This window comes from Ictidomys tridecemlineatus, unplaced genomic scaffold (assembly GCF_052094955.1).
Source record: "Ictidomys tridecemlineatus isolate mIctTri1 unplaced genomic scaffold, mIctTri1.hap1 Scaffold_75, whole genome shotgun sequence".
NCBI classification, from domain to species: domain Eukaryota; kingdom Metazoa; phylum Chordata; class Mammalia; order Rodentia; family Sciuridae; genus Ictidomys; species Ictidomys tridecemlineatus.
In genome coordinates, this window is record NW_027525461.1 from 1,008,774 (window position 1) to 1,031,902 (window position 23,129).

Consider the following 23,129-nt stretch of genomic DNA (forward strand, 5'->3'; position numbering starts at 1 on the left):
CGCCTTCGTTCCTGCAGCGCTGTCCATCTAGCCACTGGCATCTTTCGGAGCTCCAGGATCCCAGGGTTGGAGGCGACGCCGGCAAGCAGAAGCCCCAGCTGGCTGCCGCTGCCATGGGCTCCGTGCGCCAGGGGCTGTCCGTGGTGCCGGCCGTTCTGCTGGCCCTCACGCTGCCAGGGCTGCCCGTCTGGGCGCAGAACGACACCGAGCCCATCGTCCTGGAGGGCAAGTGTCTGGTAGTGTGCGACTCGAACCCAGCCATGGACTCCAAGGGCTCCTCTTCTTCCCCTCTGGGGATATCTGTCCGGGCGGCCAAATCCAAGGTGGCCTTTTCAGCCATGCGGAGCACCAACCACGAGCCATCAGAGATGAGCAACAAAACGTGCATCATTTACTTCGATCAGGTTAGACCCCAAGGGATTCGGGGCACCCGGAGTCGGGTGGGCGGTTGAGTGGGTAATCTCAAGGAATCTCAGATAGGGGCTGCCTGGTGGGGCTAAGCTCCTTTGATTGGGATGTGCGGATTCATTTAGACACCCGCCTTCCCAAATATGTCGGAGCCTGAAACTTCTGATGTGACACCCCTGGCCCACCCCTGGCCCTCATTCCTTCTTGGTCTCTAACTGAGGCTGCAGCACGGTGGGGGAGAGGCTTGGGAGCGCAGAGGCCGGCCCCTAGAGCACAGGACAAGTTTAACAGCAACAGGTCAGCGGGATCCTGGGGAATCTGGTCCCTGGAAACGGGGATCTCCTGGGCAGAGCTTCGCCCCTTGGCTCTGGCTGACTCCGCTGCTTGTGTGGCACAAGCTGTTCTGTGATGCCCTCGCGGACTTCGGATAAATGTTTGACTTGTTTCTCCAGGTGGAGAAGCTTCTCCCCCAAGAGAGATCCGGGTCTCCACACCCTGAGTAGAGATCTGGCAGGTGGCCGCAGAGGATGGCTGGGGTGGGGATTGGGGGTTCAGATCTCACTTCTCAGTTGAGAGGCTGAGGTCCTCTTTCACGATCTGGGCGCAGCTGTGGCTGCTTAGAGTAGGCTACACGCCCTTCCTGCGGACCAGAGAAAAGTTGCTCAGGAAGGAGGAAAAGGAATGGGGAATCCACAAGGATCCCCCAGGGAAGCGCTGGGGAGATGGTTCCCGCTTCCTGGGCTTCAGTCCTTTCAGCGAACTGCAAATCACTGGGCAAAGACAGACAGTGAGGTGCAAGGCAGGGGATGGAGGCGAGACTCCTGAACGCTGGGTCTTCTGTTTTGTTTTGCCGCTTGGTGCTCTGCGGTTTGGCAGTGATGAGAAACCCCAGGATATCAGCTTAGCTGGAGCAAAGCGTCCTAAGGAAGAAAACTGACTCCAGAGTTTTCATTTTAACCCGAAGGGTACCCAGACTCTCTTAAAATTCCAAAGTCACACTTCAGTCGTATGCAAAGCACTGTGTGCTGGAGCACAGGTTAAACAGTGCTGTAGGATGTGCCAGGAAAGGATGAGGTGACATTTGTGGTCCCTACTCAATTTTCCTAAGTGATGCCTTCTCCATCTGGTCAAAGACAGAGTATGTCTCTCTGGGGAATTACTATGGAATAGCCATAATTTGTAACTAATTAAGTAGCCCTTTGGGCGTTTTGGTGCTGTATTTTCCAGTGTGATGGAAATAAAGTGGAGCACCATTGCTGGTTTGAATTTTGATGCATTAATTAAATGTTGGAATACTGTGAGCATCCTGCTACCCTCTGAATGGAGTGTGCTTTTCAATTACCTTCCTGTCAATTAGAAGAGGAGAAGGGTTTGCTCTTCTGTGCAGGGAGCCACACATCTTGGAGACAACAAGACTCATTTAGTTATAAATTTGATGTGCCTGGATAGTCCAATTACCATGTAGAGTCAACACCCTGCTTTACGTGTAGTCAACACTAATCTGCTATTTCCATTATTGCTAATGAATTATACTACTTATATCTGAGCCAGGAAGTTCCTCCTAAGCACCTGAAATTATTTTAAATGTGCTTGAAAAAAAATTCTTTGTGCAGCCTCTGTTGGGGATTATTGCACAGCAGGTGACTTGTTGAAAGATCATCCATCATCAGGTCAGAGAAAAGAAATTTGATGCTTACTGGGAAGAGGGTGGAATCTCAATAAAATCACACACCTACATGTATGTTAAGGCAGGCGTTGAGCCTGGTACACCTGCCTGACTGTCATGGCACTGTTGCTCAGAGCCAGTAGTGCATTTTTAGGAAATTATGCAAGAGGCATGAAAATGTATTAATTTTGACAAGAAAGCAGCCTTTAAAAGACATTGTAGCATATTGCCACTGATACTTAGAGAATGTATCTTTATAGGGATTTCTGATTTTTTTTGAATGCCACTTACAGATTGTGTCTTGGAGAGATGTGAAGAAGCCCTTGTTATTTTACTGCCCCCCTTCTCGTAGGAAGCGACTGACCTATGTGGCATTGCAAACCTAGCTTATGAGGTCACTTATGGAAATTCAGAGTTAATGCTCTAACCAGAAGAACCATGCTGAACATCCTGGGCTACAAAGCCCACTGCTGCCCTCTTCAAAACAGAGCCTTGTTCCACTTTTCATTTTTCATTTTTTTGGGGGGACATTAAATAAAGAGCAGATGATTGATAGGAGGATAAGGTGTGACACTGAGAGGAACACAGAAAGGCCACCTATCCCACTGTGCCTCATTCACTCTCTATTCTTTGGCACCCGAGAAGGGCTGACTCATTGCCAAAATATTACAATTCAGGTTTAGATGGCACATGAAAAAATAAAATGGCCATGGATCTTAGGAGAGCTCCGGTAGAGGCTCAGGGAAGGGCCAGGCATTCATATTACTTTATGCACCAACCGTTCAGTGTCAAGGATTATGTCACACAGAGGAGGGGTACCCATGGCTCTGTGTGAGATGTCCAGGGATGACTGCGGAGAGACCACAGATGTCGATTGGCTGGCTTGGAAACCTCATTTCTGGATATTGCAAAGACTTGTGGATGGTGGGAATGTATCTCCATAGCAGATGCCCTTTATCTGATTCTCAGAGCAAAATTAATACTTTAAGCCCTCATATGTTTCTCAGATGTTTCCAGAACCATTGAACCCTGCTAGAAATTGAGGCACAAATACAAAACATTTACTTTATTTTTTTTTTCTGTACTGTTTAAAAGAAAGAGGAGCCTTCCAATACACAAGTGTGTGGTCCAAGTCTCTTAAGAGGAAAGATGTTTTATGCTCTGTGGTTACTGAAGTTAGTTTTTGAGGAAAGAGGAGGGAGGGAAGGAAGGAAAGATAAAAGGCAGGAAGGGAGGAAGGAAATATATTTTCCTTATAGAAAAAAGTATTATAATAATTTACTGTTATTTATTATTTTTGTTTATAGATCCTAGTTAATGTGGGTAATTTTTTCACATTGGAGTCTGTCTTTGTAGCGCCAAGGAAAGGAATTTACAGTTTCAGTTTTCAAGTAATTAAAGTCTACCAGAGCCAAACAATCCAGGTATGTGTTCTGACCCATTCTCTCTGTCTCCCTAAACAACTGTGTTTATCTCTAGAGGGTTATGTTTTTAAGTATTTATTCAAAGATGTGTTTTCATCATTAAAATAAACAGCCATATTTATAGTTTGTTTTTTAAAACACTTCATTTCCAATTTTCTTCTTTATATACAATGCCTATTGAGGCATGTAACAAAAAGCACGTAGAAAAGCAAAGCTATTACCTAACTGATATCCAAACATTTAAAAAATATGGTTTGGTAAAAATTTAGTGACACAAATCTCTTTAAGATCTTGATTTCATTTGGTGCATGTAAAAATTATTTGAACTTGTAATGAAAAAATTTATAAAACCAGCAGAGCTTTGCAAGTTCATTTTAAGTAAATAAAACAAATTTGTTCTCGTTTAAAAAATTATGAGATATAGTTAACTATCCACATAAACTTGTGGAAGACAGCAATTAGGTATTCTTTTTAAATGAAATGTTGCATTTACACTTTAGTTTACCCTCTTACTTTGGTGGTAGTGAATTCTTATCAGTTGCGGGTACATGATTGGAAGTAGGCCTGTGTTGTTCTAGATAATGGGCTTGCCCTCCCACTCAAAAACAGCAATGGAGCTATTTTCCTGTGATATTGAAATATGCTAATGACAAATAACAAGAACACATTTTAATGGAATTCTAGGGTAACATTTTATCTTATGCTTGATAGTTATTTAATCTATTATGACCATGGGAATGGTAGATTACACTCCATCTACTTATCCTGCCTAGAGAATGGCTAACTTGGTCAGTCTTGGATTTAATTCATTTCATATTACTTCTAAACTAAAAAGGAGTGACTCTCTAGTAAGCAAATTTACTTTCATGGGAAAACTTTTTCCAAGCTCCAATATTTAGAAATCTATGTAATGTTTGACACACAATCAAAATCACAGTATGGGGGAAAAAAGTTAATACAAGTCTGAATCCATTCTTTTGCTAATTATCCATCATTAAGCTTTCTTTTAGTGGCAGTGGTGATTATTTTTAGCCCACTTTTCTTATGAGGGAAAATAGAAGAAGAAAACACTCACAGGCACATTCATGTGCACGCACTCTGTTATTTCAAATGATTTTCAGAGCTGTGTAGGTTGTAGTTGGTGGAAACCTGCAAAGGAATTAGTAGACTCTGGCTGCGTCTGGTCTATCAGGTCCAAGAGCACTGGAGGGCTCCAAGCCCCGCCCTCTTCATCCCAGAGGGTCTGTGGAGGATAAGGACAGGAGTAACCTTAGTGGGCATGCTGAGAAGCCCATGTTCACAGGACTTCCACAAGGTTGCTCTCTGGGTGGTATTGTGTGTGTGTGTGTGTGTGTGTGTGTAGGAATGTAAGGAAATTTCTGTGGGAGAAATAAAAAAATCAACTCAGTAGATACATAATCTGACCCCACAGTCGACTAATTTGAAAGAGGGGGGATATGTTTCCTGGATACTTCACAGTGGGTCATCTCATCCCCTCTTAACTTTAAAGAGAGCTCCGTATTGATTTTGTTTTTCCTTGTAGGTGAACTTGATGTTAAATGGAAAACCAGTAATATCTGCATTTGCTGGGGACAAAGATGTGACTCGCGAAGCTGCCACAAATGGAGTCCTACTCTACCTGGACAAAGAGGCCAAGGTTTACCTAAAACTGGAGAAAGGTAACTTGGTTGGAGGCTGGCAGTATTCCACGTTCTCCAGCTTCCTGGTGTTCTCCCTATAGAATCTGACTTCTCCGTTTATCCAGGTGAGGGGCAGCCCACTCCTGAGTTATTGGAAGATCATTTTTCATCCCTGGATTCATGTCTTTTATTGGTTTCTCATGGGTGAATATAGATTCTCTTTAAGGATTCTAGACCTGTCCGAACCAACACAAAATTTCAGATTATTTTCATGTGTGTGTATGTTTGAATATATTTGGATTGGGACTCAAAGCAGATCATGCTTATCTATGCTCACCTGTAACAGTCAAAAGCTATCTCAAGGTTTGTTCTGAATTTAAATATTTCCTGGAATTACTGAATTCGTTGCAGATGTGAATTTTTATTTATTTATTTTTAAAGACTGGCAACCGGGTCTAGGAATTAGAGCACTCTAAAAGTTCTGGCTTCAGTCAATGGTTCATGTGATGCTGCCAAAGAACTGTACTCTGTGTGGATATATTGATTATGCTTTTTTTTATTTCTTTGGAATTCGTCTGTTCTGTTTTCTTAAAGAAACTGGGAATGGGTTTTAGTGACTGGTTTTGTGTTTTTTCCACAAAGAAGGTAATAGATGGCTTGCCTGGAAACTTACCTTGGCTATGGGATCACCTGTATGGTTTCCTTCAATGAGAAAAGAGAGAAAAGAAAAAAGAAAAGAAAGAGAAAAGAATGCTTCATAATTGTATTTTAATTATATATGTGAAAGAGTCATATTTTCCAAATTATATTTTCTAATAGGAAAAATAGATCATAAATCTGACAAGGAAAAAGTTGCTTACGCAAATTCTAAGTGCTCGGTCCCCAAACCTTGGTAAAACAGCTCTCCTCTGTGGGAAATCTTATTCTTTATTGCTCAACTTTAATTAACATGATTGATAATAACTACTTTATTAAAAACCTAAGGGATTTTTTTTTCCTTAGACATGATGGCTTTATTAACTGGAGATGGGATGCCCTTGTTTTTAATCACACCTATTTTTCAAACCTTCTGTCATGTTTGAAGTATCATCTGGTTTTGCCTTAACTCCTTAAATTGTATATATTTATCTGTTTAGCTGATTGTAAATCCAAATATCCCATATCTAAATTTAGTGCAATATTTTATTTTGTCTTTTGGATAGGCCATATGAATTCATAAAATTATTTATGTCTGTTATAGAATAAAGGTTAATATATGTTAGTTGAATTGTTTTGTCCTTTCAGATTTGAAAATATGCACTTCTATATGATTCATTTCCTTCCCTCCCTCTTTTACTCCCTCCCTTTTTTCCTTCTTTCCTCTTGATTCTTTTCTCCTGGAGTTTAAGAAAACAGAATTTTCAGGTAATGTCCTCCAATTTGATATTGGAAATCTTTACTGGGTTTAATCTGTTCAAAGCCAAGTGTTGCAAGCTTGCCAAGAGAATCAATGAACTCAGTAAACTCTTCTTTCAGAAGGACTTACTGTTAGGAAGTTAGGTGGGAAAGATGCCCTAGAATATTGCAGGGTCACTCACCGTGTGAAGAACAGTGGCGAGGATGAGGACCAGTGTCTTCAAGGTGAAGACTTTGGGGAACAATTCTGCCCTACTCTCAACCAGAGACTCCTTTGAGGTGGAACTGTGGCCACACAGGTCTCCTGTGGAGACTTGGCTCAGTTTCCAGGTTTGTAGTCAATGAAAGCAAAGGGGGAGGGAGAGTTCTGTAGCCGGTGACAGTGAGGACTGGTCCAAAGAGACACGAGGAGGCACACCTGGTGTGATTGTGACTTATCTCCAAGTCAAAGTAGCCGTTTGTCTCCAGGAAGCTGCTCCCCCCTCCTCAGGAAATTGTCTGGAGAGTGGCGATGGGGCCTCCATCCCGGGTATCCTCAGAGAGCTGACAGTCAACAATTTTGATTTTTAATATGAAAACGCCCAGTGACACGCAGAGAGGCAGGAGAGGGGGCTTTCCCCTAAGTGGGAGTGGTGTCCTCTGGCCATGCACCTGCTCTGACGTGGGTCTCTCTACTCAGTTTGTGCCTGTACTTCACAACAGGGCTGGCCGTGCTGGAGGGTGTTTGGTAGTGGCCATTGTATTGACTAAATGATTCAGGAGTATAGGAAGCACCTAGGGGTACCTATGAAGGGACCTAGAGAGACGATGACCAAGGAGAGCAACGTGGCAATGCCTTCCATAGACGAGCCCCCGGGCATCTTTTGGTCTTGTTCTTATTTCTCTTAGTACTTATGAACATAGAATAACTTTGGCAAAGGGCTCAGCTTTAACTCCTACTTCCATTGTACATATTTTGGAAGACAACATCCATTTGAACCTTCAAGAGAAAGTCCATTTGTAAAGGCACCGGGGCCCCATCTGCGCCACGCGGGAGGTGCCTGCAATCGTGGGTTCCCAGTGGAGAGATGAGGTCTGAGCAAGGTGCTGTCTGAAGCCAGCTTCTAGGAAGGGGAGACCCCCAAACCCACCGGCCAGAAAAGTAAGGCTGATGGGAGATGCTGGCTGGAGGATGTCAAAGGAAGGTTGTGGATTTTGGACCAACACTAGCTGAATTCCTGCAGACTTCATTTGCCTGTGACAGGTGTTTCCATGTGTCTGAGCTTTAAGTTATTTTATGTGTAAATAAGAAATGGTTGTGAGGATTAAATGAGACCCGTGAAGTGCCCGGAACACAGTAGGAGTGCCATCAAGGGCTTACAACCATGACTAAAATTGGAAGCCCTAACTTAGGACTGCAGCAAGTCAGCCCTCAGGAAGATCTTCCGAGTGGCATGAGGAAGGGAGGAGGCTGAGATGGAGCGGGATAGGCTGAGGAGCAGGAGTGGAGACGTCTGAGTTATTTCTTGCAGGAAGGCAGACGCTCACTGCGTATTCTATGACCTGAAAACTGTTTTCAGAAATCGCTAGGTTCACAAAAATGCTAATTGAGCAGAGTATTTGCATTGGCCCTGTCTGCATTCATCAATGCCGGTGCCTTCCCTTCCTAGACGGCTTCTATCTCTTTTGACTCTTCCTTGATCTATTGATCAACAAATGCTAGAGACTGTCTGTAGCCAGCAGTTTCTTCCAGACCAAAACCCACCAAACAAAGCTGAAGGAAACCAAGAGCTTGTACGTAGGATCTTACTGATCCCGATTGGGTCCCAGGTTTGGCTGGACTTTCATTATCTAGTTATCCTCTATTACGTTCCCCCCTCCCCCCGCAATTAAACTTGTTTCCTACTTTTCTTCGGGTTTCTGGCCACCTGGATAACGTCCTGTTTTCTTTTAGGCTCCACTTTTAGCTAGTTACTGCTTTAACTTTTGACATCAACATTTTTGTCTAAGAGTGACAAATTACCCTTACCATGGGTACTGACTGTGAGGTACCTGGTGTACAGAGGTGGTGACACTCCCTTTTCCTGGATGTTTCATGTGGAGTGGTTGAAGGGTAATGGCACTCCCACCTTGCCTCTGATGAGGTGCTGGACATGAGGGATCCACCTTCCCCAGGTAGACCACTTATCCTGTGAATGGCGGTGGCCACTGAGCACGGTGAGGTCCCCAGACTGGTAGACCTAACGACCGTGAGAGGTGTTGAGGGCTTGTGACACCTGCTAGCATTCAGAGCTTGGGAGCTACAGCATTGAACTTGCTCTCCGAATGATCTTCTTTGGAAGAGGGGCGTGGGATTTAAGAAGCTATAACATGGACCTGATTTCAATGTGCATTTCAAACATCTTGCAATCAAATATGGCATTTTTGCTATCCCCGACCTTTCTGATAGAAACTGGCTCCTTTGTGGATTTGACCCTGAAGTTCTCCGTCAGCTTTGCAGACTACCATGCAAGAGTTACCTGGGAATCTTGACAGACGCAGACCCCAGGGTGGAGATCTAGGTGGGACTGGATTCTGTGTTTCCAATGAGCTCCTGGTGATGGCCATGCTACTGCCCTTGACCTCAGAGGATGTGACTCATTAGGGTAAAGAGTGTGTGTGTGTGTCTGTATGTGTGTGTGTGTGTGTGTGTGTGTGTGTGTGTGTGTGCAAGAGAGATCGTATTAGGAAGGATCCATGACACCAGCTGTTGCTGGGTGGCCAGAGTGTGTGTTTAAAGTTCCTGCAAAGGAAGAAGACTTTCTGCATAGTTTTCAGGCCCAATTATTGATATTTATAAAGAGAAAAATTTATTATTATATGTACCGAGCCTGGGAGGCTTTTACTTCCCATGAAGGTGCCTCAAGAACATACATTTTGACTTTCCAAGAACTGGGGCTTCCTGGAACAGGGAGTGGTGGGGGACTCCTAGAGGTCATTGGTCTGGCCATTCCTGGGGAGTCAGAGACACCCACAAACAGCTGCCCTCTGCTCAGGGTTTGGGGTGAGGGAAGCAGGTTCCCCCTCTGCTCCTGCTTTCTCTCCACCTCTCACTGTTTTTCTGTTTTTGTCCTGTTTAAGGTTTGTTGTCAAAGTGTAATCAATAAGAGGAGAAAATGTAGGAAAATGAATGCAGAGTGGCTAGTGATTTCCATATTACTACTTTTTAATCTTCATGACAAGAGGAAAAAATGACTTAAAATGGCCTGTCCACCCAGTAGAATATTTTCATGCTTCTTTTTCCATAAATTTCCAATCAAAAAGGAGAAGGAAAAGCAAGAAGCAGCCAAGGGTCCACTTTGGGATGGAGGGGTGAGGAAGCAGGTGACAGTGATGAAGGCAGGTGAAAACCTGGAAACAGGTATGGAGGGTGTGGAGGGCTGCTCAGCTGCAGGGCTGTGCTCTCCTGGCTGGGATGGAGCACAGGAGAGCCACTGGCTCCACCGACCCAGCAGTGGTAAGGACACATTTGCTCTGCATGCTCAGGTTAGAAAACACCTCCCAGCCCTGAGTTGTGCAGTGAAACCTCTCCATCTCTCTCCTGTGTCTGCAGAGCACCGTCTCCACTGAACCATTAATTACTCCATTTCTCCAAGAATGATGGCCAATCTGGATGATTCCACTCTCGGAATGGAGTTGTGGGGGTTGGATAATTTTCTGTTTTCCTCTGTGAATTGTGAGAGTCTATTTTCTCCCCAGTTTCTTTTCCTCGGCCATTTAAAAATATATAAACAGTCACGAGTGTTCCTTTTAAAATAACCCAGCTCTTACTTTGAGTGCTAGCATTTTTTACTCCACCGTGAAAAACCACCATGATTTTTCCCCACTGAAATGTACAAAGAAAAAGGAAGCAAATTCTAACATGAGAAGAACCCGATCAGAAAAATAGTGTGCAAGGATAAAAGAACAAATTCAACAACAAGACGAGCAAGAAAATGAATGGTAAACTTTGCTGATACCTGACATGACGATTCCGTGGAAAAGAGTGAGATTGATTTGGGTTGGGTTGAAGTGTTTTTCTTCTTTTCCTCCAAGTGTCAATGTCAATTCCTGGCAGGCGAACGGGTACTTCTTCACCTGCAGAGACCTGGCTCCTCTTCATGAAGGGGGCTTTCTGAACCCCTCTGCCTTGGGGAGTGCCCTGCATCCTGCCTCTGCATTTCTTGGCTGGGCTCATGGGAAGGGAAAATGCTCTCCAAAGAGTCTGGTAACTTCTCTCCAGGGAGAGGAAAGCCCCAGGTATCAGTATTTCAGGGAAGCCCCTCCTGCTAGCTCTGCCTTGGAGGGAGCCTCAGAGTAGGCCCCGTGGGAGTGGGGCGGGATTTCCAGATTTATGGGCCACATCAGAGGAGCCTGGAGCCGGTCTTGGGGGAGACAGGACTGTGCCCATTTTTGCTTCTTGTGAGATGATAAGACAATATTATATAAGTACCCATAAAGGGAAATGTGCAGTCCATAAGAGCCATCAAAAAGTCCTGTTTAGCAAGATTTCCCTTTCTCTGATTGAATTGGTTGTTAAAAGTAAAAGATAAACTACCAAGGTCTCCTTCACTACTAGGTGTGGGTGCAGTACCCCGAGTTGTTATTGAACAAGTCAGAAGATCATCTGCGACCTTTGAGAGTTAGAGGTCAATACTCTTGGGGAGAAAAAAAAATGATAGGCCCTCCGTCAGGGTTTGGGTGCATCCATGTTTTACTGAAGAAGCACTCATACACGCATCCTCACCTACGCTTTGCCCCACCCTCTGCAAGCCTCAAGCTTGCTTTTGCATCATCCCAGTCTGTTTCAAAGCTCTTGGCGTATGCCTCTCCGCTTTGTGGGTGGAAGCTTCTGCAATCTGAAAGTAGAGCTGAGTGTTAGCCTTTATGGCGCTCAGTGATCAAGTGTTTCAAAACAACCACCAGCTGCAATGACCTCCTCACTGCTTATATCACAATGTTCTTTCAGAGTCAAATTTTGTGAAAATGATGAATGATACAGGACTTGTATGTACAGTTGGAGGAGTTGTACACTGCACTCTTCTATGGGTGTGCTATTTCTATTATAGACTTCAGAAAATTTTGTATATTTGTTATCACACTTTTCCGCAGAAAGCATCAAATACCATAGATTTCTTATGGCTTCCCTTTATCAGATGGAAGAATTTTTAGCAAAGAGGTGTCTTGCCTAACTTGAATAGAAGTGCTTTGGGGTTTGTGGTACCATGGCAGGAAGGGAAAGATCTGCCTCCTGAATCCTGTCCATCGAGACTGATGTTTGAAGAACGTCTTTGGTTGTGGGAAATGGGGCATCAGGCCTCTAATGGGGTCTGTGTTGTTGATTTGGTACCCAAGCATCAAAGCACATGAGGAGCCCTGACTCTGGAGAGATCCAGATCACAGGAAGTCCCTGTGACATGTGGAGCGGGAAAGCAAGGAGAAGAGTTTCTTCCTGGACATCAACTCTTTCAGCACCCAACTTTCCTAAAAGCTTGGCAGGTTAAATATGGATCTATGAATGTAGGTTTCCAAGGAAAACAACTCCTTAAAAATATGTATAACTCTATTTCTTTGTCTGCGACCCCTATTCCCACCCTCCAGTTTGAATTGGCTGGTAGAAAGTTTCTCCTCAGCTGTTCTTGCTCCCAGTTCCTTCCCCCTCAGATTTGGACAAGGGTCCTGGGGTCTTGGGAACTGTGCCTGGGGGTAGTGCAGTGGCTCATGGAAGTGCATCATGGAAGAAGTCTTGCAGCCTGTTTGCTTTGGGCCCCACATTTCCTCGGAGGAGAGGAGTGAATTGTGAAGCACGTGTTGGCCAGGTAAGGTGGGAGGGCAGGGACGAGGGAGAAGGAGCCCTGTCATGTGTCTTCCACCCCACTGGCATGCTGCCCACTCCCCAAGGGGTGTGATGGGTGCCCTCTGTCCTGGCTATAAGTCACAGGCTTGTGCATGCATGCCCTGCATCCCCGCCCACCTCTGCGCCTTGGGGCCCTACTGCTGTCTTTCTCACCAAGTGCACTTGCTCTTCTTGCCACTTGCATCCTGCGCATTGAACAGAAGCAACAAGGGGCTTGGTCACCGTGCAGAGCCCTGCTCTCAGAAGACCCTGCATGTGAGGCAGCTAAAAGGGCTTCCCTTGAATCCCGGGAGTGTGGCTCAGGAAGAAGAAGACTTGTGTGGGGTCAGAGAGAATAGCTTCCTTTTTCATCTCCCTCAATAGGGTCTGGTCTTCTGCTGCTGGGAGGAAGCTGCAGGGTCAGGCAGGGAGATTCTCCAGGACCATCCAGGGTCCTCACCAGGAGCTGTGCAGCCCTGTGGCTCTGAGGGCTCTCTTGAGCTGCCAGGAGTGAAGGTCACCAGGGCACTCCTTCATGATCTTGACCAAGTCCACTACTTGCCTTGTCTCCCAAGGGGGCTTGGAAGCTCTTCTGCTGTCTTTAAACATCTCCCTGCATAAGAAGCCCTGGGATACTTGGTTCAGATGTTATATTATTTGCTGTTCCCAAGATCTGACTCCATAAGACTAGGGTGGGACTCAGGAAACCAGCGTCCTCCCCAGCCCCACAGGGGGTTCTCATATAAGTTGTTTTTATACTGCCATTTGAGAATTATTATTTAAATAAAAATACCTGCTGGGGCTTTGCAAACCATAAAGTGCCACCCTAATGCGAAGAAGATTGTTCTTAATATTATAATTAGGAATGATTGTCTTTTCATTGCCTGTTGTCTTCCTAATGCAGCTTCTAAATTTGAGCCAAATGGATGAGTCTCCAGGTTGGAGGTTGCTCTTTATATTCTCAACTTAAAAAGCCACATCTGCTTGAAGGGTTTTCATGGTGGCTTATATTTTCCTCCTTGTTTTCTGAATTACTAATTTAATTTATACGTGCTTAAAAATTGCCCTGTAGGGGACAAAATCCAATAGGATCATTCTTACTCTTCTTGCTGAACTCATGAGGGTCTCTGGCTTGTGGGGTACATGGTATGCGGGTGGGAGCATCTGGCCTGTTTTTCACAATTTCTCCAGGTGACACTAATGATGAGCCACGTAGAGACACTTTTCAGATATTGCCATCATTCAGTCCTAAAGAAGAATTTGACTTGGGACTGGGGTGTAGCTCAGTGTTAGAGCACTTCCCTAGCGTGCAGAGGCCCCAATGGATTCCATCCCTATCATCGGAGAAAAGAGAATTGGACTTCAACTGTTCATCTTTTCATTTAAGATGCATTTACAAATCTGTTACAAGTTCCAGAGAAGAAGCATTGAGGTTTGCCATGGTGTCCTCAGCAAAGGCTGCAAGGGATGACAGAGGTGGCCACGCCAGGAAGCACCTGCTCCACTCTGCACACCTGGGAGCCCAGCCAAAGGCCGTTCTCCCCAGCCCGCCTCTCTGATTATGAGTGATGGGCGCAGGGAGGAGGCTTGTTAACAGCTTGCAGTCCTTGGCCTTGGAGATAGGCTGACTGGAGGCCCTGAGAGAGTACCCACCTCCCGGCCTCCTACATACTGAACTTCTTGCTGAATATGTACCAGCCTTAAATTGCTCTGAGCAAAGCCAAGAAAGTCAGTCTGGCTGCCAGTGATTAATGCTGGCAATATACTCAGCAGCCAGCTAATTTTGAGGTTAAGCGTCGCCAGTGCTTCCCCTTGGGGGATCTTCAAGAAACTTCTGGGCAACAGGCAAAGTGAGAGGAAACTCAGTACCCAGACATGCAGCGTCATGCTCTCTCCTGAAGTTTCCCTGTCCCAGCCTCACCATGCAGGTGAGGCTGGGAGCTTGCTGTGTAGGGCTGCAGTCTCATGGTGCCAGGAGAATTCACAAAAGCCTCAAAAACAATCAACCTTTTTTGCCATCTTTTCTCATCGCAGTAGGAAAACACGTTTCTGACAGTGGCTTTTGGACAACTCAGAGAAGCAACAGCAATGACTCCAGACTTAATTGTCCCACCTGGAGGTGACTGCCATTCACTTTTGGGCTTGCATATATGTGTGTGTGCACACATGTGTACACGTGTGTTTGAGCACACACACACGTGTGTGTGTGTGTTCCTTGTTAAACAACAAAATTGGAGTCATACTATTCAGCTTTATAACTTTATTATTCTGTTAATATATCATTACTATATTCTCATTGTTTAGTATAACTTTTAATCTTTTTGAAGCAATAAAAGCTCATCAAAATTGTCTTTACAGTACAGAACTGTACTGTGTTCTGTTTTACCTAAACCCTTAGAGGGATGTCCCCTCCTCCCCAAATAGTTCAACATGAATTTCTTACATACATGGTAATTGTCTTACAAGCTGTTCTGTAACCATAAAACCAGGAAATTAACATTGCTGCATTGTTACCATTTAGTCCTTGTGCTCAGCTCCATTCCAGTTCCACCTGTTGTCCCAATAATGTTTTTGACATCAAAAGGTTCTCCATGGAAGGCACCTGTTGAATCTCTCATCATGTCTCTTGTCTCTTCTGACTCCTTTAGCCCAGGACACTTCCTCCATCTTTGTCTGACCCTTGTGACCTTGACTGTTTCAAGAACTGCAGGCCAAGAACCATGTCTCTCATCTTGTCGAATATCTTCTCATCATGGATTCAGATCCTGTGTCCCTGCCAGGGACATAGCAGACTGCTACAGTCTTATGTGCTAGCAGTAGACACATGACTTCATTTAGTCCTGTTACTGGTAATGCTCCCTCTGATCACTAGTCTGAAGTGGTGCCTCTCAGGCCTGTCCACTAGTCTTACTCTTGTCCCAAATGGAATTAGGAGGCATTTGGGGGGAGGATCTTTGTGATTACATAACTGTCCCATTTTCCACCAAACTCTTGTCTGCCTGTCCATTTATAGCTGTATGTGCTTCTCATTTCTGAGTTTATTTTTGGATTAGAATTGATTACTGTCATTATTTATGTAAATGCTCAAATTGTTTCCCCTTTGATCAGAGAAACCACTTTGGTTTGGTTTCACTTGTGAAAACATGCTTTCATCATTCTCGGAGCACCTTTTTGCACTAAAGGATGTTCTAAAATCAGATCATACTTTTTCTTCCCAACAGAGGATAAACAATTTCTCCCAGGTTCTGGTTCATTTTAGTGGATATTGGTACTTAGAAGCCAAGACCCAGGAGCTAGGTATGTTTGCTGCTACTGGTACTGGTACTCCTAAGCACCTCAGAGGGTACCTAGGGAATATAAGTGTGTATAACACACACATATCAATCCACCATCCATCCACCCATCCATGCACCATTCACCCATTCACCCATCTACCCACCTACCCATCTATCCATGCACCCATCCACCCACCCATCTATTCATCCATCCATCCACCCACACATCCACTCATCCACCCATTCATCCATTCACTCATCCATCCACCTATCCATACACCCCTCCACCCCTCCATCTATCCACCCATCCATCTGCCCATCCATCCATCCATCTACCCACCCACCCTTCCATCATCCATCCACTCATCCACCATCCACCCATCAATCCACCATTCATCCACCATCCATCCACCCATCCCCACCTGTCCATCCATCCCCCATCCATCCCCCCACCAATCTACCTACCTACCCACCCATCCACCCATCTATTCATTCATCTATCACCCATCCATACACCCAACCATCCATCCATCCAAACATCCACTCATCCATCCATCCATCCATCCATCCATCCATCCATCCATCCATTCACTTATTCACCCACCCATCCATCCATCCACCCATTCACCCATCCATCCACCCATCCATTCACCATCCACCATCCAACTAGGAATCTGTCCCAATAATCTCCAATTCCAGTTCAACAATACAGGTCTCATTTTCATTTTCTCTTTCCATATTTGTACATTGCTTCTTAAAAATAGAAAAACTACACTCCCATGTTTTTTCATTCAGCTAATGATAAATCCTATATCTAACCAATCTCTTGCTTCAACTGCCACCTGTCCCTTGAGAGGATGGCTCCTTTGCTTCAATGAGTGTCCAGCTTCTCATGCTGGGCCACCCTTACATTCTGTCCAGTGCAATAGTTTTCACCCCACCTGACATCGGGCTGCCTTCTCCATATGACTCTCTCCTCACCACTGGGCTGCAGCCTGTCAAGGTGGGTTTCCTGTCCATGTGGCTGCCTTCCTCAGCCTACATGGGCACCCACGATGCAGTGACCTACTTTTGAATATTGGGTTTCTATTGACTCATTTTTCTTTCATCTATACTTCTTTTTTAAAAAAACATAACCTCTATCATCGAGTGGTTTTCTCTCTTGTCACTGCAAGTCTTACCACAGGAGGGTGGTGGTCAGGATCCTCTAGAGAAACAGAACCTGGAGGAGATGTGCATATCAAGGGGCTGATCTGCTCGTGCCCATTAGAGACCTGGGCAGCTGGTGGTGTATCCGGAAGGCCTGAGAGCCCCCACACCAGGGCAGAAGATCCATGCTGTAGCTCAGCAGTCAGATAGAGAACAAATTCCACCTTCCTCCACCTCTGAGGCCTCTAGGGCTTGGCTGCTGCCACCTATACTGGTGAAGCCATCTGCTCACTCAGCCCACCCATCCAAATGCTCATCTCTTCCACAAACACCCTGGTATGCACATGCAGAACTGAGGCTTAGCCAGCTATCCGGGCATCTGTGGCCCACTCAAGTTCACACATGATGTCAACCCTCACAGGGGCCAAGAATCCACTGAGTAAGACGAGGTGTGCTAAAGCCACTGCCTACACTGACCATGTCTCTTCTTACTGTTGGGGGTCTTGAGAAAGAGGCTGACCCTTCCCGTTGTTGGAGACCTCTTCCTCATGGAGATCATTCATGCTGCCCACTGCTATTTCTGCTGTCCCTCTCAGGCACAGAAGCCAAAACAGTGACAGAGGAAGTGACGGGTGCCACTTCTAGGAAAGGCAGGTGCATTCACCTGTTCCTATCTTTTCCCTCTAGTGACTGTGGAAGAGAAACTGAACTATCCTCAGCAGTGGGGGGACCTGACTGATCCTAAGCGTATCCCCCTGCTGACTTCTGTTCAGCGTGTAGCACGTGCAGGAAGTAAACCCCTGATGTGTTCAGCCCTGAGCCTTGTACTCAGCAGCTGCAGCTGGTGCACACTCTAGCCCACCCTGGTGATGCATGACTCAAACAGAGCAAATATGACATTTTACTTCAGAGTAACACTTGACTTCCACCTGTGAGGAATAGTTTGCAGATGAGAAGGGAAGAATTTAAACTATAGTGTTTGTAGGAGAAGGAAGCCAAGGAGCACTTTTGAACCCATTCCTCATTTTCTTTAGGAACAGAAATCGTTTCAACCAGGCATTGCTATAAACCCCACCAGATCGACAGGAGAGCTCTCTCCCATCCAGGTAGGAGATGGGCTGCATGACCTGCCAAGCCTCTCATTTCTTTTTCTAATTTCTGTGATTATCAGAATGATGAAGTATGGCCAGTTCATTAAAATCCCTCTTTGAAGCTTGACCTGCAGCTCTTCACACGTCTCTGTCTCCTTGCTGTGTCCAAGTGACAAATGCCTAAATCATCATTCACATGATTTGGCTCAGAGGCCAAATAGTCACATCTCTTGCTGCTGCCTTATTTGACGAACCTCTCAGGATTTCAGTCTCATCTTCTCTGGCTTCTTTCATTTATTCACTCATTCCTGAGCCAGACATTTGGTGAATCAGCAGGGGAAGAGATGGATGTGGCAAAGCCCATCCGATGCTGGATCTCCTCTCCTGGAGGACAGGGGAGTGGGGCTCAATGAGAGACAGCTCTGGGGCAGCTCCGATGGCCAGCTGGGAGGTGCTGGTTATCTTTCTTCACATTTCATGCTGCTTCTCCAAATGAGATATTCCTGTACTCAAGCCAGAGGGTAAATCCACAAATTTCCTTCTCTGTGTGAAGCCTTCTTATCTCATCCCACATATAAAGTCAACTTAGTCAGCCAGGAGGACTGGATCTACACCCTTCCCCTGAGCTCCAGCCTAGGCTGCACTTACAGACAGCTGCCTTTCAATAGGACGATGCTTACCAACTTCAATGAATTCCTGTTAACCTTTGGATTCTGTCATACCGGTCCTAGAGTGGGACTGAGACTCAACACACTCCCGAAGAAACCCACCAGCTGATACTGATGTTGCTGATTCTCGAACCCCACTTTAAGGAGCAAAACTTAAGAGTGATGTTTCCTGATGTGATGGAGATTAGTCACCACCTAAAGTAGAGACAGAACCACATTGGGGGGAACGGAGATGGAAACCAATGTTCTGTGCATTCCACACACGGTCCTCAGGAATCGCATTTTAAACAGGGCCTCCATAGCAGCGAGGCCACAGCTTGGGTTCTCAGGAAGTGCTGAGGCAGAGTTTGGGATGTGGAATATTTATGAGAGATCAAGTATGGAAAGGAAGGCAGAGGAGGCAGGACTGGGCAGACGGAAAAGCCAACCCGAGATGAGGCAGCTCTGGTGCTTGTACCCAGGGGGAGCTGGAGAACAAGCACGCCTGTCAGAGCATCTGCACGGGGCCCCGTGGCCAGCTTCTAGAACTCCCCCGTCTTGCTCATCTGCCTATTGCAGTATCCCAGGCAGGGTAAAGGAGTCTGCAGCCGGGAGGCCTGCCCTTTCCCAGGACAGTGGTTTGGGGGGGTCTAGGTGCTACACTTCTGTATTCGGGACTGCATTCATGGGGAACTCCCCAGCCAAGTTGCAAAGTGAAATATCTAGTGGTGTGTTATGAAGATGCTTGGGGACAGATCAATAGAGTGACTGATAAATTGGCGAAGTCGATCTTTCCACAAAACATGGCTGCTCAAAGCCCTGATTATGTGGACTGCTTGGGCATGAAGAATTTATTGACTACTAGGAAGTGAAATGATCCCTTACTTGGAGTAGGGGACAGTCCCTGGGGGGGGGTCACTCTGGCAGAAGGAAAGTGGTCTCCCACAATGTGCACAATACCACAGGCAGGAAGCAGCTTAAATACAACCTTAAATGATATCTGTGCACCTGAAGCCTTCATAGAAAAATAATTCAGAGACCATCAAACTTAGTGGTCCAGGGTTTCTTAGGATTTTGGTAAGATAGTGTAGGCGTGAGGAGCTGTTAGCTCCTCATTTTGTGGAATGTGACTTCTGTGGGTCTGTTGTTCAGCTCAGTCAGTGAGATGAGAAGGGAAAGTCTCCCTTGGACTTTAAATGTGATGGAACCATCAGGGGAGTGGAGTCCAGCACCTTGAGTCACACTGCTGGTGAGTGATGGTCCCTGGAGGAAGATCTCCTTCTCCAGGCAACTAGTTTCCCATCCCCATGAAACAAATCGCCACCATTAGTGGCTTAAATCCACGCCCACTCTTTGATCTGCTGGTTCTCTGAGTCAGTAATGGAGTGTAAGGTAGCATGTGCTCCAGCTCAAGGGCTCTCAGAGGCCGCAGTCAAACTGCTGGCGAAGGCCGTGGTCTCTTTTGAGGCCTCACAGGGGAGGTGCTATCTTCTGAGCACTGCAAAGGGATTCATGGGATTCATTTTCTCAACAAATACAAACTAGAATCCTTAGCTCTTTGCTGGTGGTTGAGTGAAAGTTGGCCTAAGGTTTTGGTCACTTAGAAGCTGCTTCATCAAGATGTGCTGACCAGAATGTTGACAGAGGTCCAGCCAGGTGGAGCCATGCCCTTGCCACCTGATCTGAGAAGTGTTGTCCAATGGCTTCTGTCTGTTCTATTCGTTAGTCACATCAGCCATCACTGGAAAGATGAAATTACAGAAGAGAATGCTAGGAAGGGTGATCCTCATAGAGTGATAAAATAATAAGTGCAAGCTTTTTGGGGGGGGGAGTACCAGGGACTGAACCCAGAGGCATTTAACCACTGAGCCAAGTCCCCAGCCCTTTTTATTATTTATTTTGAGACAGAGTCTTGCTAAAGGGCTTCACCAAATTGCTGAGGCTGGCTTTGAATTTGTAAGCCTCCTGTCTCAGCCTCCCCAGCTGCTGGGATGACAGGCATGCACCACCGCCCGGCTAATGGCAAACATTTTTGAAGCCTTCTGCAGCTAAAGCAAACCATCAAAAGAACACTCTAAAGGATCCGAGGACAATGGTATCTGGCATAAAACAATTGGCCCTCAGGGTTAACCAGTTCTAAGGCTCCAGTCAACAAGGGTATTCAAGGACACCCTTGGGCTATAGGGGTGCTAATTGCTAAGATTGAAACTGAAAGGTTACCAACCAATAAAATTTGATGTACCAGAACCTCAATCAGGGACAGAACTTGGAAATTTTGAAGACAGATGCTGACAGCATCAGAAATAGAGAGAGACTTCTCTTAGTAAGTGGTCCACAAACTGCCCGAGACAGAAATGCAGATTCTTCTCTGAGGAAAGCTGTACAGTGTGATTCAGGTGCAGATCTGAACTGCTCAGGGAGCAGAGAGGCAGAGCCATATCAGACAGATACCTGAAGAGGGGTTGTTCTTTGATAAAGGGAGAGGATCCTCTTCACATATATGTCCCCCTGGCAAAATCACCAGGGGACTTCCACACGGATCCCTAGCACCTGTGGAAAGGGAATCTTGCAGGAGAGGCCAGAAGGACAGAGGGAGAAGAGGGGTGATGTCAGGCACCCGTAGGAGGGACAGTGGGAAACGGCCCATCGTCCACTTATTCACCTTTTTGTCCATTCAACAGGTGGACTAGCAGTTACCTGCCACTGAGTGCTGAGGGTAAGGAGAGACGCAAGACCAGTGCAGTGGCACCCAGAGTTAACCAACGTGTGAAGAGACCAGAGGAGATGGCCCCAGCACCTCAGATCGCTGGGGAGGGAGACTGGAAGGAGAGTACCACAGCAAGACAGACTTAGCAAGGTGTGTGTGTGTGTGTGTGTGTGTGTGTGTGTGTGTGTGTGTGTGCTCACCGCCCACTTGTGCACTGGTGAGGCTGAGTGTGCCCGGATCTTGCCCACTCTGTCCCATCGGCAGGTGCCGGTTTGCTTGAGCAGGGGATTGGGCTCGGGGGAGTGGACTTCTGCTGCTGCCCCCAGGGTCTGCACAGCCTGGTGTTGACTTCCCACCCCTCCTCTCTGGAAGGCCGAAGTCATACATTTTTAATTGGAGTTTTTCAGCCAAATAGCAAACTGGCGCACTGCCCAACTCGTGGGTGAAGATGTCGAGAGAGAAAGCCTCACCTTCTGTCCTGCTGGCAGCAAATGAAAACAAACCGCTTTTCTTCCTCTTCCAGCTGCTTTCTCTCCTCCGCTGGAGGAGAGAAATTTAAAAGCATTGTTGGATCCTTAACTCGTTTGAAGCCAAGTGACCTTCATCTGCGGCTGTCTTTGTCTTCCTCTGGTGAACCTCATCCAGATTTTGCAGAGCGCTGTTCCCCCAGAACCCTCACCTGGCTTCTGCTTCTGGTAAGTTCAGCTGGGAGAGCCTGGAGTGTGCATGCACACACGAGTACACACACACACACACACACACACACTCACTCACACACACACACACGCAGTCACACAGTCACACAGTCACACACACTGTGGGGGGGGGCATTAGGGCTCCCCAAAGCAATGTGTCAGCACCATTTAAAACCACAGTTGATGACATTCATTTCTAATTCTTGAAAGTTTTCTTTAAAAGAAGATTAAGGCTGCAACCTACATGGCACCCCCACAGGGACAATCTTTCCTTGGCTCTGTTTGGTAATTCAATTGTGATGGGAAAGGTGTGCAGTTGTAGCAAAGAGCGTGGAGAAGAAAAAAAAAACAGAGAGGAGAGAGAAAAAGCCTTCAATGCTGTCATCCATCTTGTGAAAAATAAAAAGTGCTTACCCATGCCCAGATAGTAAATCCTACCTGCTTTATTAAATAAATGTAGTATTTCACCCAAGAAAGGAGGCCTTTGGAAGATCTGGAAAATCTTGCAGGCTTTGAAATGGAATAAAGATTGATTTGTGGGGAGGTTCTCTCTTGTACGTGTTTTTCTTCCTTCTGACATACAGAATGGTAACCAAGACACAGAATTCATTTTAAGAGAGAGAGAGAGAGAGAGAGAGAGAGAGAGAGAGAGAGAGAGAGAGAGAGAGAGAGAGCGCTGGGTATTGGAAATTTGGATGTTTTATTTATGTTACTTAAAAAATAGAGGACTCAAGAGATGATTGGGTAGCCCCAAGTTTTTATGGCAGAGCTGTTTGAAGGAGCGAGGGTCCTAGCCTGCTTCCTGTCTCATAGTAGGTATTTGAAAAAGGTAGCTGTTGAGTGAAAAAGGATCTGTAATCCACCATTCTGACTTTCCTCACTTGGAAATGAATCTACCTTGAAATGAAGATAATTTAAAATTGTCCTCATTATTCAGGGTCATTTCAGTTGCAAGTGATAGAAATCTGTGTCACACTGTTTTAGTTACAAAGACACTGCCAAGTTCACAGGGCTCCGGGGCTCAGGTGTGGCTGGGTCCAGTTAGTGCTCCAGTGGTGGCAACAGGATTCTCGTTCCACCTCCTAGCTCTAATAGCATGGTCATAGCCTTGTTCTGCTCAGTCAGGCTTCCTCTTGTCATGGCCCCAAACAATCCCAGGTTCCATCCTCTGGGTTTGCGCTTTCTCTGGTTCATCTCCA

General features: G+C 45.9%; 1 protein-coding gene across 1 annotated transcript; it reads left to right on the forward strand.

Moving 5' to 3' along the window:
• The first annotated feature begins 84 nt into the window (after window positions 1–84).
• Window positions 85–5,239, forward strand: LOC144374569 (cerebellin-4-like). Its single transcript, XM_078037320.1, has 3 exons — window positions 85–404; window positions 3,382–3,498; window positions 5,042–5,239. The coding sequence occupies exons 1-3, from the start codon at window positions 114–116 to the stop codon at window positions 5,237–5,239; spliced, it is 606 nt and encodes a 201-aa protein (XP_077893446.1). The 5' UTR covers window positions 85–113.
• The last annotated feature ends 17,890 nt before the right edge of the window (window positions 5,240–23,129 follow it).